The 12,951-nt window shown below is 46.3% G+C and overlaps 1 protein-coding gene across 1 annotated transcript in view; it reads left to right on the top strand.

Moving 5' to 3' along the window:
* Positions 1-297: 297 nt before the first annotated feature.
* Positions 298-12,951, top strand: part of map2k1 (mitogen-activated protein kinase kinase 1) — a 19,886-nt gene continuing 7,232 nt past the window's right edge. Inside the window, exons 1-4 of the mRNA XM_062546819.1 lie at positions 298-384; positions 589-677; positions 11,291-11,501; positions 12,925-12,951. The exon at positions 12,925-12,951 is cut by the window's right edge and continues 120 nt beyond it. Of these exons, the coding sequence (XP_062402803.1) occupies positions 595-677; positions 11,291-11,501; positions 12,925-12,951 (321 nt within the window). The 5' untranslated portion in view covers positions 298-384; positions 589-594. The remainder of the gene's footprint in view (positions 385-588; positions 678-11,290; positions 11,502-12,924) is intronic.

Below are 12,951 nucleotides of genomic sequence, written 5' to 3'. Positions count from 1 at the left end.
AATATTTGTGTGTGTTCAGATGCCCGGTGTTAACAAAGTCATGGAACCTCGTGATAGTCAGATGCTGGTTTTGAGAGAAAATTGTAGCTCGGTCAAATTATGGTTTCAAATGTTAAGGACGATAATTCATGAATTAAATCGCTCCCTTTCATAAAAAGCCACACTACACTACTCATTGTTAGAGCATGTCAGAATTTGGCCACAAGATGGAGACATTTGCCACGGTGAGCCATGCGGTCCGGAAGACAGATGTAAATATTTCGTGACGTAAACAGATCATCTCCGGACTGTCCACCACCGACATCCACCCATCCATGAAACCACAGTAGTCTACACCACCTTGGTGAATTGATTTATTGTCTAGCTGTTGTTGCTCTGTGACAGGTTTGTTACATTTCTGCATTATTTATCTTTCCTCACAGTCTAGGAAGTAGGCTAGCTTATTTTTTATATAGCTCATCGTTTGGGTGGGATCACCATAGCTCTTTGACTGTTCTCTTTTGACAGCAAGTTGATTCAGCGGTGAGCTGATATTAAATCACTCCTGTCGTTTTTTTGTTGTTGTTAAATAACAAATATCTCTTTCAGAAAAAGATGCAGAAGAGGAGGAAGCCGGAGCCGATCACTCTCAACCCGATTCCAGATGGGAACGCGATAAACGGAACCGGGTCTTCGGAGTGAGTTATTCTGGCCATGTAACCACACTAGCCTACACCAAAGTCCTGAATTGCGCTCAGCATGAACTGTCATTTGTTGTCTGTATCTGTTTCGTTTAACCTATATCCTAGGTTGGCCTTGATTAGACTACTAGGCGCGGTTGAATATGCTCGTAAATTTAAATGTATTTTAAATTTGCCTCTGGTTGAACACTGTCATTTGAGTAGCCAAAAGGAAATTGCAGTAGGCTATATCATTAAATGTGCTCAGTTCTCAAGTAGCCCATTTGTGAATGTCATACAACTAATAATTGTAGCATGCCATAGGAATGTGTGTGTGTGTGTGTGTGTGTGTGTGTGTGTGTGTGTGTGTGTGTGTGTGTGTGTGCCCTTGCAAGTATTCTACTTTTGTCCCATCTCCAAAAGTCCATGAATATTTATTATGTGTAATTTGCAGTTTTGCAAAATCACTGTTGGGACTGAGGACATAGCTCAGAGCATTGTGGTCTCCCAGTTGTCATGGGTTACCTGAACACTGGAGCTAGCAATGTTGCTTGTAAGAGAGAGCCTGTTTAAATGTTACAGGGCGATGACTAAACCTCTGTGTGCAGTCTAAACAGACTGTTTTTTTTTCACATGTAGGCAAGGAGGATATAACAGCCCACTGCAACTGTGTGGAGCTGTCTCTAGCTACCTTTTCCTTTCACCGAGGCCACTAGAGATGTGGTTTTATGGCGGGCCATAGGTCCCTGGAGTGGTCTGTGTGGGTGAGATTAGCATCCTGCTCTCTGTGTCTGAGGGTTGAGGACCAGTGCTCGGCAGGGTCAGGATGGGGACAGAGGCTGTCAAGGAGGAGCGCAGTCAGTTTGCACCACAGAGCGGACGACGCACGGAAAGATAGGCGGAGATGATGAGCTGTAGTGACAACATAGTTGGCTTCCTTTGACTGGGGTCAGAGAGGGATCCTTGGTTTTCCGCCCAGCTCGATGACACCCTCATGGTAACTCTGTAGCGATGATTATGGCCTAATATAAACTAGCCTCTGTGATTGGACTGGGTCATGTGATGCATGGCAATGATAAGAATGCTCTGTGGAACCCTTTTGTTCCGAAGGCGCTGGAACTGTCCTAAAGGTTCCGTCCGTCTCTGTGTCTATTGTTTGGCAGCTCTGTGGGTGCTAGCTCCGTCTCTCAGATCTGTGGACCTATCATGACTCAGACATCTCTCTCTCTCTTCCTCTCTCTCTCCCTCTCCGTGTGTCTCTCTCTCTCTCTCTCTCTCTCTCCCTGGCCTTGGCCATGCCGGGCAGGGCTCAGTGGTGCGTGTCATGGTTTCTCGTTCCACAGAGCCTGCCGAGAGCCCTGAAGGCCTCACACACACACACACACACACACACACACACACACACACACACACAATCACACGCACACAATCACACACACACACACACATCCTCACCCCGCCATCGCTCGAGCCTGTCGGGAGACTCCTTGGTACGGATGCGGTGGACGATGGTTGAAACGCTGACAGGTTTGCCTTGCTGGAGAGTGGCACTGGGGATTTTAGGGACAGCTGCAGTGTTTCCAGCAGATTGGGCTTTGAAAACAAAGCTTTGACAGTTTGGGTTTCGGAAGAGTTTTATTGTTTTGGAACATTCTAGGGTTTGGAATAAAGGGTCAGGATAGCATCATAACAATGGCTTTTTAGCTAATTAATAGCATCCGGTAATTAGGAAATCTTTGTAATTCATTTAGGGTACAAATGCCCATGTTAATATCCATAATTACGGTAGTGGGTAATCATTTTTTAAGTGTCTTCATTTTTAATACTTTCTGTGTGGCTGAGTGTGTGTGTGTGTGTGTGGGGGGGGGGGGGGGGGGGGGTGGTATGAGAGAAAGGGTTGGGTATGTCATAGGGTAAACTCTACCCTATTACATACCCAATAGGCTGGGTAAACCCTGTCTGATCTGCCGGCAATTTGGATTTCGCCCTGCAGCTCAGGCTGGAAACCTGCACATCTATCTCTCCTGCTTCCTGTCCACGTTTGCTGGGTCCAATCACAAACTGGCTTATCCACCAGGTGCACCCTGATCGTTGGTCTGATTGGTTGAAGGACTATTCAAGCGTATGGTTGGAGTCATTTGAACAATGACCATTGATCACACCTCTTGTGCAGTAGAAATAAAGCGCACACTCCCCAGACTAATGTTGAATTTGAAACGATTGAGCTTAGTATGGTGATAGCCAGACTAGTGTAAACTGGAAGGCTTTATACAAATCTACAAGATCTCTGCTGCTCTGCTGCTGATACAGAGGCTGTGGAGTGCCGGCAGTGGCAGGTGAGAGGATGCATATGGTGTGTGTGTGTTATTGTGGGAGAGGTGGGAAGTATGCTGGCTAAAAATATTCCTGGGAAGCAGCGAGAGAGTGGCACAGGAGAGAGAGAGAGAGAGAGAGAGAGAGAGAGAAAGGCTGCAGACTGTCTTTGTGGGTGAGAGCTGTACGCACACACACTCTTGCTCTTTCTCACTCACTTGCTCACACATACTCTAAACTCTCTCTCTCTCTCTCTCCTCACACACACTCAAATACACAACAAACACTAATACACTCTCAAAAAAAGAGAGAGAGAGAGACAGTTTGGATTTCTTCAGTGGCGTACGCTTCCAGTGCTCTGGGGCTTGTCTGGGGTGGAGAGGGTGGAGGAAGGTGGAGCGTGCTGTGCAGTGCGGTATTGTATTGTATTGTATTGTAATGGTGAGGGGCTAAGGGGGGGGGGGGCTCTGTAGTGCAGTGTGACAGCCCATGGGCCGCACGCATTCCTGTCAGGAGGCCAGGGCAGGCCGGGGCAGGCGGGTGGGGTTCTGGAATGCTGCTGTGGAACTTTGAATCAGGCCTCTGGAAGTCAGAGCTGAGGGGAGGGGGGGTGTTTAGAATTCTTTCACCCACTATGAGTAACTGACACTGTAACTGGGATGTTAGTGTGTGTATGGAAGGGTGTGTGTGGCACTGGATGTGTGTGTGTGTGTGTGTGTGTGTGTGTGTGTTTGAGTGTTTGAAGGGGTTTTTACGGTAAGTGTTGTTTTCTGGGCTGTTAGTAATCCCTTACAGCTGAGTCAGGCTTCCGGACCTCATTGGGACCGTGGGGGTCTGACCGTAAACCCACTTTCCCCCTGGAACTGGCACCCAGCAGCACCTAGCCTACCCTATACTTTACTGTTCCGTGCCCAGATCTAAGCCACATCCTCCAGCCCAAACTCTTGATCTGGTGTGGGGGAAATAAAGGCTGCAATAAAGGCTCTTGTGTGCGCTTTGCTCAGGTCTCTGTTAGTGCCAGCAGGCTGTGTGGCAGGGAGCTCTTCTGATTAGTGAACCATTCTGTGCAGAGGGTTATTTTTACAGAGATCAAGCCCCCCCAGATTTGCTTTTTAATTTGTAGTAGTGTGTGTGTGTGTGTGTGTGTATGTGTGTGTGTGTGTGTGTGTGTGTGTGTGTGTGTGTGTGTGTGTGTGTGTGTGTGTGTGTGTGGCTCAGTAAAATCAATACACCACAGTCTGATGAGGTGACACAGATTACCAGCAGTGATGATCAGTACTGCATGGCTCACACAGCAGACTTACTCACTCACTCACTCATACTCACTAACTCACTCACTCACGCACACACGCCTACGCATGCACACACACACACACACACACACACACACACACATACACACACACACACACACACACAGACACACACACACACCAACACACACACACACACACACACACACACACACACACACACACACACACACACACGAGAGGTATTAAGAGGGACCGTAATGGAAGCAGCTGTCCTTTGTGCTGATCCTGTAGTGTGCTGTCCTGACTCCTCAATCATCTCTGCTGCTCTGTTTCTGGTGAGCCATCTCCGTTTATACTTAAAGAGAGAATCCCGCAGACTGTCCATTATGCATGCAAACATTTATGCACAACGTTTCGGTCATAGACCTTCCTCGCGTAAATTCACCTGAGGAAGGTCTATGACCGAAACGTTATGGATAAAATGTTTGCATGCATAATGGACTGTGTGCGGGATTCTCTCTTTTAAGTATAACTGGTTAACCTATTTCAACGCACCTGTCTCCACAAAAGAGGTGTGCAAAAGCGCTTGAAAATGAACCATCTCCGTTTGCCACACCTCTCCTGGAACTTTATCTATCCTTATTCTCTATCGCTCCTAATTCTATTGTCTCTCCTTATTCTATATCTCTCCTTATTCAGTATCTCTCCTTATTCTCTATCGCTCCCTATTCTCTATCGCTCCCTATTCTCTATCACTCCCTATTCTCTATTGCTCCTTATTCTATATCTTATTCTCTTTCGCTCCCTATTCTCTATCGCTCCTCATTCAATATCTCTCCTTATTCTCTATCGCTCCTCATTCAATATCTCTCCTTATTCTCTATCGCTCCCTATTCTCTATCGTTCCTTATTCCCATTAGTCTGTGTCTCCTCTTCTCATTATACTCATAGTTGACTAATCATTTCATTATTCCTATGATTAATTGTCGTAATTAAGTGGTTTAAATGATAAAATGTCATGATTTGGTGTTCCACACACCAGATATTTTGTTTGCCATCAGTTGAAGGAGATGCAAATCAGTGAATGTTAAGCTATTTTCCATAAGAAAGCTAGACAAGCACTCCGAGAGCGTAGACCTCGGCCAAGTGCCTCCTGGATCCAGACGGTGATCCAGATCACTCCCAAAATGTAATCGTTTCTTCCTTGGGTCATTTCAGACATTTTCTGAAAATGTCATCAAAATCAATCTATAGCATTTTCAGTTATCAGACAGATAAACAAACAAGCAAACCTTGATGAACCTTGGCAGAGGTAATGACTCAAACTGATTTTTCTTTTCCCAGAATGGTTGCCGATCGATTTAGTAGTTGACAAATAATCAAATAATCAAATAATCGGATAATTGATGCAGCCCTTTTTGCCTGTCTCTCCTCCACTAATGGAACTGTCTGCCTCTCCTGCCCTGAAACATCTCTTGTTTGTCCCTTCTAAACTGTCTCAGCTACACTGACACATCTGTCTGTCCATCTGAAGCATCTCTGCTGGTCTGTCCTTTACTTGTCTGTCTGACCGTAGCTGCGCTGCGGCATGCGTCCCCATGTTTTCTTTTCCCCTCCACCGTCCACACCACATTGAGGTTCAGCTGAGGCCAGAGCGACAGAAGGACACGGACGCGGCTGGACGGGGAGGCCTGTTTTTCAGCAGTCCTCCCACCTATGTGTGGGAAACCTTGAGAATAAACAGCACCATCGTACGTGAAGTAAAGCCTATAGGCTGAGATGTGCGCATGCACAAGCTCTGTCTAGTTCACCGTCCCATTTTCTTTTGTCTTTAAATCAATGCTGTACACACTCTCACACACGCACACGTACACTTACACCTGAGAAATAGGTTTCAATTATGGATGTGACCAAGAGCATCTTATTGATTTCTTCTCCTTAGCGACAGAGGAGATCAAAGGCGTGATGAAATAACTAAAGACGTAAAAGCACACATAAAATACTTAACAAGTAATCAGCATAATGAATGATCAGTAAATAGCTGGGAGGGTATTACCCCATACAAGCATTTGCCTGGGGTAATGTGTATTTGTGTGTCTGTGTGTGTGTGTGTGTGTGTGGTGTCTGTCTGTATTTGTATTCTACCAAAAATACTCAGTAGGCAGGGTATGAAACAGCAAATTTAATCTGTGAGAGAATAGCTTAGACATTGAACATATTAGAAACAGTGTGAATATGGAAGCAGTCCTTGGCATAGGCCCCTGTCTCTGATCCATCCAACAGCGAGAGGAAGAGGGCAAAAGCCTTTGTCTAAGCCATCATTTCTTTGGGTATACATGTTTGTTTTTGTGTTTGTGTTTGTGTGTGTGTGTGTGTGTGTGTGTGTGTGTGTGTGGTGGTCTGTCCGGCGGTCAATCCACTGATGGCCATGCTCCACACAGTGCCCCCTGGGGCGTAGTTTGAAGCGTCCTCTTGTGAATCGTTAAGCACCTCCACCCACCCAGGGCAGGCCGGCAGGCCAGTGACCCGTGGCTGAGAGCCCAGCAGGTCTCCCTCCTCACTGGGGCTGTTTCATGTGCCTGCCCCCTGCTCTGCAGAGACCCAGCCCTGTTTCATGGAACCGCCTCAGCAATCTTACCTTTAAACAGGAGCCAAGAGTAAACCTGACCTTCAGATTTATCTGAACCTGTGTGTGTGTGTGTGTGTGTGTGAAGGGAGTGAGAAAGAAAGATAAGCAAGTTTGGATGAAATGAAGGCAGTAAAGAATTTGTGTTTGAATGAATGAGAGAGAGTGTGTGTGTGTGTGTGTGTGTGTGTGTGTGTAGTTATTTTTGAATGTGGTTATATATGTGGTTGTGTGTGAGTTAGACATTCGCAGGCAGATGTGCGAAGACAGCATAAATAAATAGGCAGATGTGAACTGCGAAGACAGCATACTGTAAATGCCATGTTCTACTGTGCACAGAAAGTGAACGCTGCGCATTGCCATATTGCCATATTGCCATATTGCATGGGATTTACTACGCTTTCACTTGATCAGGTAAACAACGCTCTTCACCGATGACATGAAAGTGAAAATACCAAGACATTAGAAAGGCAAACACAAGTTAAGATTGTTCATAACACCATTTAAACAAGCCAAACTGGTGATCTGCTGTCCCGGAAAAAAAAACTTATTGACACATTTAAACGCAATTTGGATTATACCTGTTTTTAAAAGATTTTTCTTCTCAAAACAGACGTGCTACTTTCATGCATATGACTGATTATGTAATCAATCGCTTTTCACTCTCCTCCTATTTTCTTGTGAGATACTCCTGCTTTTCCCTCGACCTTCCCATGAATGCATATGCACTATGAATAAACAAAAAAGCACAGTTTGCCATTCTGCACTCCTGTGGCAGGCAAAATGCACTTTCATCCATGTGCAGTTTGTTAGTACATAGGATGCCATGCATTGAGACGGATGCAGCATCTGAAACAGGTGGTCTTTTCATTTCCTCAGCGTATTTGCGCTGGTCTCGTCCGTCTCCTCTTCTGTGTTTTGTTCCCCAAATTCTGAAGTCTGTGTCCCGAATGTAACCTGCGCTATCACGTACAGTATATAGTGCTTCTGCTTCTGGCTTGTGTCCTGTGTCGTTTGAAAGATGACCCCCCCCCCCCCCCCCTCTCTCTCTCTATCTGTGTATTTTGTGTGTATGTGTGTATGCGTGTGTGTGTGTGTGTGTGTGTGTGTGTGTGTGTGTGTGTGTATCTAACTCTTGCTCTCCTGACGGGGCTGTTCTTGTTCCCTCTCCTACGCATAAAACTGTGAGAGCAGAGGAGAGGAGAGGTGTGAAGTGTAAAGTGTGAAATGTTCTCCTATCTGTCTCTCTCTCTCTCCCTCCCCCCCTCCCTCTCTCTGGTACCACAGCCTGTTCCAGCGCCTCTGTCTCTCCTGTCAGCAGCACACCCACGCCACCCACGCCACCCTCCTGCGTTCACACTCTTTCTCCTCTTTCTCTCTCATGCCCTCTGTCACTCTTTCTTTCTCGACTGCTTTCCCTTTTCTCACTCTCACTCTCTTTTGCTGTCTGTATGTCTCTCTCTCTCTCTCTCTTACTTTCTCATTCACTCTCTTTCCTTCACTCTCTTTCTTGCTCACACAAAGTTTCTTTCTTTTTCTCTCATTCCTTTCTCTCTTTCTCTCTCTCTGTCTCTCTCTCTTTCTCTTTATTTTCATGGCCAACTCGTAACCATGGTTATGCAGTCCTCTTATCACATATAGAACACACTTAACCCTCATCATTTCCCTGCACACACAGATGATACACACACACTCGATAGCTGATGGTGGCCCATCACACACCCCGCCCCAGCCTCTTGACCATGCCCAGCTCCCAGAGTCGTGATCGGGCTCAGAGCCTCGAGGAGTCCACCGAGTTGCACCTCCAGAGTGTCCTTTGGTGATCATATTGTTATGGAAATGCGCCAGGAGAGAGCCTGGTGATATTGTCCAAGGGAACCAGGAAATGAAAAGAAAATGTATGTTTCAAAAATAAAAAACGGGGACAAACAGGTTTTGCATGTGAATGGGTGTGTGAGTGGTACTCTAAAGGGTTCAAGAGGAGCCGCGTCCTCTGTTGTGTGTCTTTGTGTGTGTGTGTGTGTGTGTGTGTGTGTGTGTGTGTGTGTGTCTGTGTGTGTGTTTGTGTGCCCGATCTGCTCCGATCCGTCCCCTAGTCTCCAGCACAGGTGGTCCGCCGTGCCGTGCCGCACCGGCGACATCAAAGCGCCTTCGATCTCGCCTCGGGAGCGGAGCACAGCTCACTGGCTCCTCGGTGTCAATACAGGATGGATTTACATCCCTGTCCAGTCGATCCGCCTCGCCTCACCTCTCCGACACAAGCAGCGGCTACTGCGCCACAGCTGGTGTCCGGCCTGGTGGATTGACCTGGCACCTAATTAGATGTTTGATCATCTATTGATCTGATCGTGTGAGGAAGGGAAGAGACCGTCAGCTCCTACATGAGGGGCTTGGTGTGGGACTGCCTCGGTTAGCAGTTCACCTGTTAGCATGGAAGGAGCGTTGAGTTGGGGAGGGATATGGGAGAGGAAAGGGTTAAACGAGAGTGCTTGAGGTGAGACATGCGGAGGGTTAAGATAGATGCTGTCATTGATCCCCAGGGAAATTCTTTCTCTGTGTTTCATTCATCTGTGGTTAGTTAACACACACACGCACAGAACCCAAAGTGAGTAATGAACACACACGAACATAGGGAGCGCTTGGAGGTTAGTTGCATTGCTTGCAGGAACGCAGACACACACACACACACACACACACACACACACACACACACACTCACAGAGAAAGAGATGAGTGGGGAGTGACTGAGAGGGATGGAGAGAGTGTGAGAGAGGGAGTGAGTGTGTGTGGGTAAGTGAGTGCACAGCCTACAGAGTTTGCACACATAAGAAATCTGTGTACTTTCTAAGATCTCTTTTGTTCACTTTTGTTTTCACATTTACACAGGGAGGCAGGGTGTGTTTGTGCGCATGTGTGTGTGTGTGTGTGTGTGTGTGTGTGTGTGTGTGTGTGTGTTTTAGTACACAGAGAGAGGGTGTGAGAGTGGTATGTGTGTGATAGAGAGAGAGAGAGAGAGAGAGAATGCAGGGGGAGGAGAGGAAGAGAGGATGAAGAATAGAAGGTCAGAGGAGTTCACTCTACCAATGAAGTGCAAAGGAAATGCATCGCCATGACAACATGGCCCCGGCAGAGGCGCACATTCTTAGCGGAACTCCCAGTTTCCTCATACTGGGGTCTGAAGGAATGGACACACACACACACACACAAACATGGGCATACTCACACACACACACACACACACACACACACACACACACACACACACACACACACACACACATACACACATACTCACGCATACATATGTACTGTATACTCAAACACATCCTTTCTCATAGAAATACATACTGAGTGAATACACAAACACACACGCATATGGTAAACACACATACAGTATAAAACGTGGATTCCCAGTCCTACTGTACGTCCACAGCTCTTGTGAGCAGTATCATGTCGTTATCAGAGCAGCTGTATTGAGCTCTCCCTGTTTAAGTGTGCGTAGCGTAAGAGCACATACTGTAGGCTCCAGCAGCCTGCTCTGTAATGTAATGCAATACCCAGCGGAGAGCTCCCTCAGCCAGGCATGCAGTGGTTGGCTGCCCTCCCTGCCCATGGTGCCTTGTGGAGAGATGGAAGGATTCCTCTCTCTCTATTCTCTCTCTCTCTCTCTCTCTCTCTCTCTCTCCCTCCTAAGGCAAACACTCACATGTCACAGCTGGCCTTGACTGACAGATGTCTTGGCTGTGTTGCCATGGCAATGCTCCACTGAATGGAGTGACAGCAGTATCTCATGTGTAGCGAGCACTGACTGCATACAACACTGTTTTTTCTTTTTGATAAAACATGACAGGATTTATTTTGCTTATAAGTAACACTTATGTTGTGGCTTATGTGTAGATTCTGTAACTCAGAATCAAACTATCAAAGATTAGATTTTTATATTAGCGTACTATTCACACATACTATAAATGTGCTGTGTGGACCATCATCAGGTACATAGACACTGGGTACACTGCATCTGCTGGAGTTCATTTGGAATGTATAGTACATTTGTTTTAATGGGACATGATGTGCATGTTAATACACATTCTTGCCAATTATTTAGACTAAGTACATCCTGTAACAGATGGCTAATGAATGAATGAATTAAAATAATGAGTTGGATATTACTGCATAGTAAATTAAGCTATTACTTGTTAATACTAATAGGTTATGACTGCACCTGATATCCTTCACAGCCTTACACATTATGTTTGCTGCCATGTTTTATATACACACACACACACACACAAAGAGAGAGAGAGACACACACACACACACAGACACAAAGACACACACATCAAATGTTCCCTTTGTATCTGACACACTCTTGTCCTGTTTCTATTTCTGTGTGTGTGTGTGTGTGTGTGTGTGTGTGTGTGTGTCCATCCACCCAGGACCAACCTGGAGGCGCTCCAGAAGAAGCTGGAGGAGCTGGAGCTGGACGAGCAGCAGCGGAAGCGTCTGGAGGCCTTCCTCACGCAGAAGCAGAAGGTGGGCGAGCTCAAGGACGACGACTTTGAGAAGATCTGCGAGCTGGGCGCCGGCAACGGAGGAGTGGTCTTCAAGGTCTCGCACAAACCCTCGGGACTCATCATGGCACGCAAGGTACGCTCAGAATATGGCGCGGACAAACAGAGAGCCTCAGTGGGTTAGCCAGCCAGATCTGGCTCAGAACTGGCCCGCATCTGGCTGTGTAAGTGCATGGAGTTGTGGTTATGGTTATGTTATGGGGGTTTTTATCGGTGCTTTCATCCAAAGTGACTTACATTATAATCGCCATAACAATTAACAATACACATTGTAAGAGTGTCAATTAAAGTAAAACGCAAGCAATTAAAAGTAAGAGATATTATGAGCTTCAGTTATAGTGAAACGTTTGGAGGATCTGGACAGGAGTAAGCTTAGGGTAGGAAAACCGCCATACATCTTGATTTCCTCATTCAGAGCACATGCAAAAGCATTTAGGATTATGGTAAAAACGATCGCTTGAATTCTGCATCAGTAAAACAGAAGGTGATGTATTTAACATTCGTAAAATGTTTTCACACCTGCTGAAGTATTTGATAATACCCTGGCAGTAGCGCAAGTCAGCGCTCGTGTTAAGGGGGCATGTTTTAGGAATGTGCTTTGATTTCATGCCAGCTGTGTAAATGTGTACTTGTTTAAGGATTCTGGCAGGTCAGATATTTAATTGATATTCTGTCGAGGGTAGAACAAGGAGGAGGTGATTGTGTGCACACCAGTGAGAGAGGAGTTATCCGAAGCGCCGAAGACTCGAGCGAGCCGACGCGTACTGTGGAGGTGTAACTGCAGGGCATTCATCCACACCGTCCTTTGTGTCCGCAGCTGATGCACAGTGCCGGAGCACAGGTCAGGGCTGGACTCGGCTCACAGCGCTCTCCGGCACCTTTGACAGGAATCGATTCTGTTGTTATGGCCCGTGTGCCGTTTTTAGAGGCTGCCATGGGTTACGGATGGGTATCTGTCCTCAGTGGCGTACATATAGAATATCAATAATGCACTTAATCGCTTTTAAGACGCAAGGGCTATAGTACTATAGTATGTTAGATGTCAATATGAAATATATGTTCACGTCCATGATGCACATATTTCATTTAGCGCTGTTGGAGTTTATCTTCCTCTAAGGTGTTCCATAAGTCAATATTCTGCTGAAATTAAATCTTAGTTGTGCACTATGAGTAAAATACAGCAGACCTATATAAGATCTGTCTGTGTATCTATACAAGATAGCCTACATGTACTGCATGGCACATTGCAACGTGAATACATAGCAAACCCTGTGAAATGAGAGCTCAGAAATCTGCCGTCTATTTTTGTCTAGTTCATTTAAAAAGGCCAGTAATATGAAGGCATGAGTGAATGGACTTCTGCCTGACTGGCTACATGTGATTCAGTGGCTCACACACACACACACACACGGAAGGTCTCCAATGCTTCAGTGACCTTGCCTCGCTCACCCATGCCCCTGTGTGTGTGTGTGTGTGTGTCTGTGTGTGTGCATCCCCAGCTGATCCACCTGGAGATCAAGCCGGCC

Source organism: Sardina pilchardus, chromosome 10 (genome assembly GCF_963854185.1).
Source record: "Sardina pilchardus chromosome 10, fSarPil1.1, whole genome shotgun sequence".
Taxonomy (NCBI): domain Eukaryota; kingdom Metazoa; phylum Chordata; class Actinopteri; order Clupeiformes; family Clupeidae; genus Sardina; species Sardina pilchardus.
Note: the sequence above shows the minus strand (reverse complement) of the source record. Positions and strands in the feature narration are given on the sequence as shown.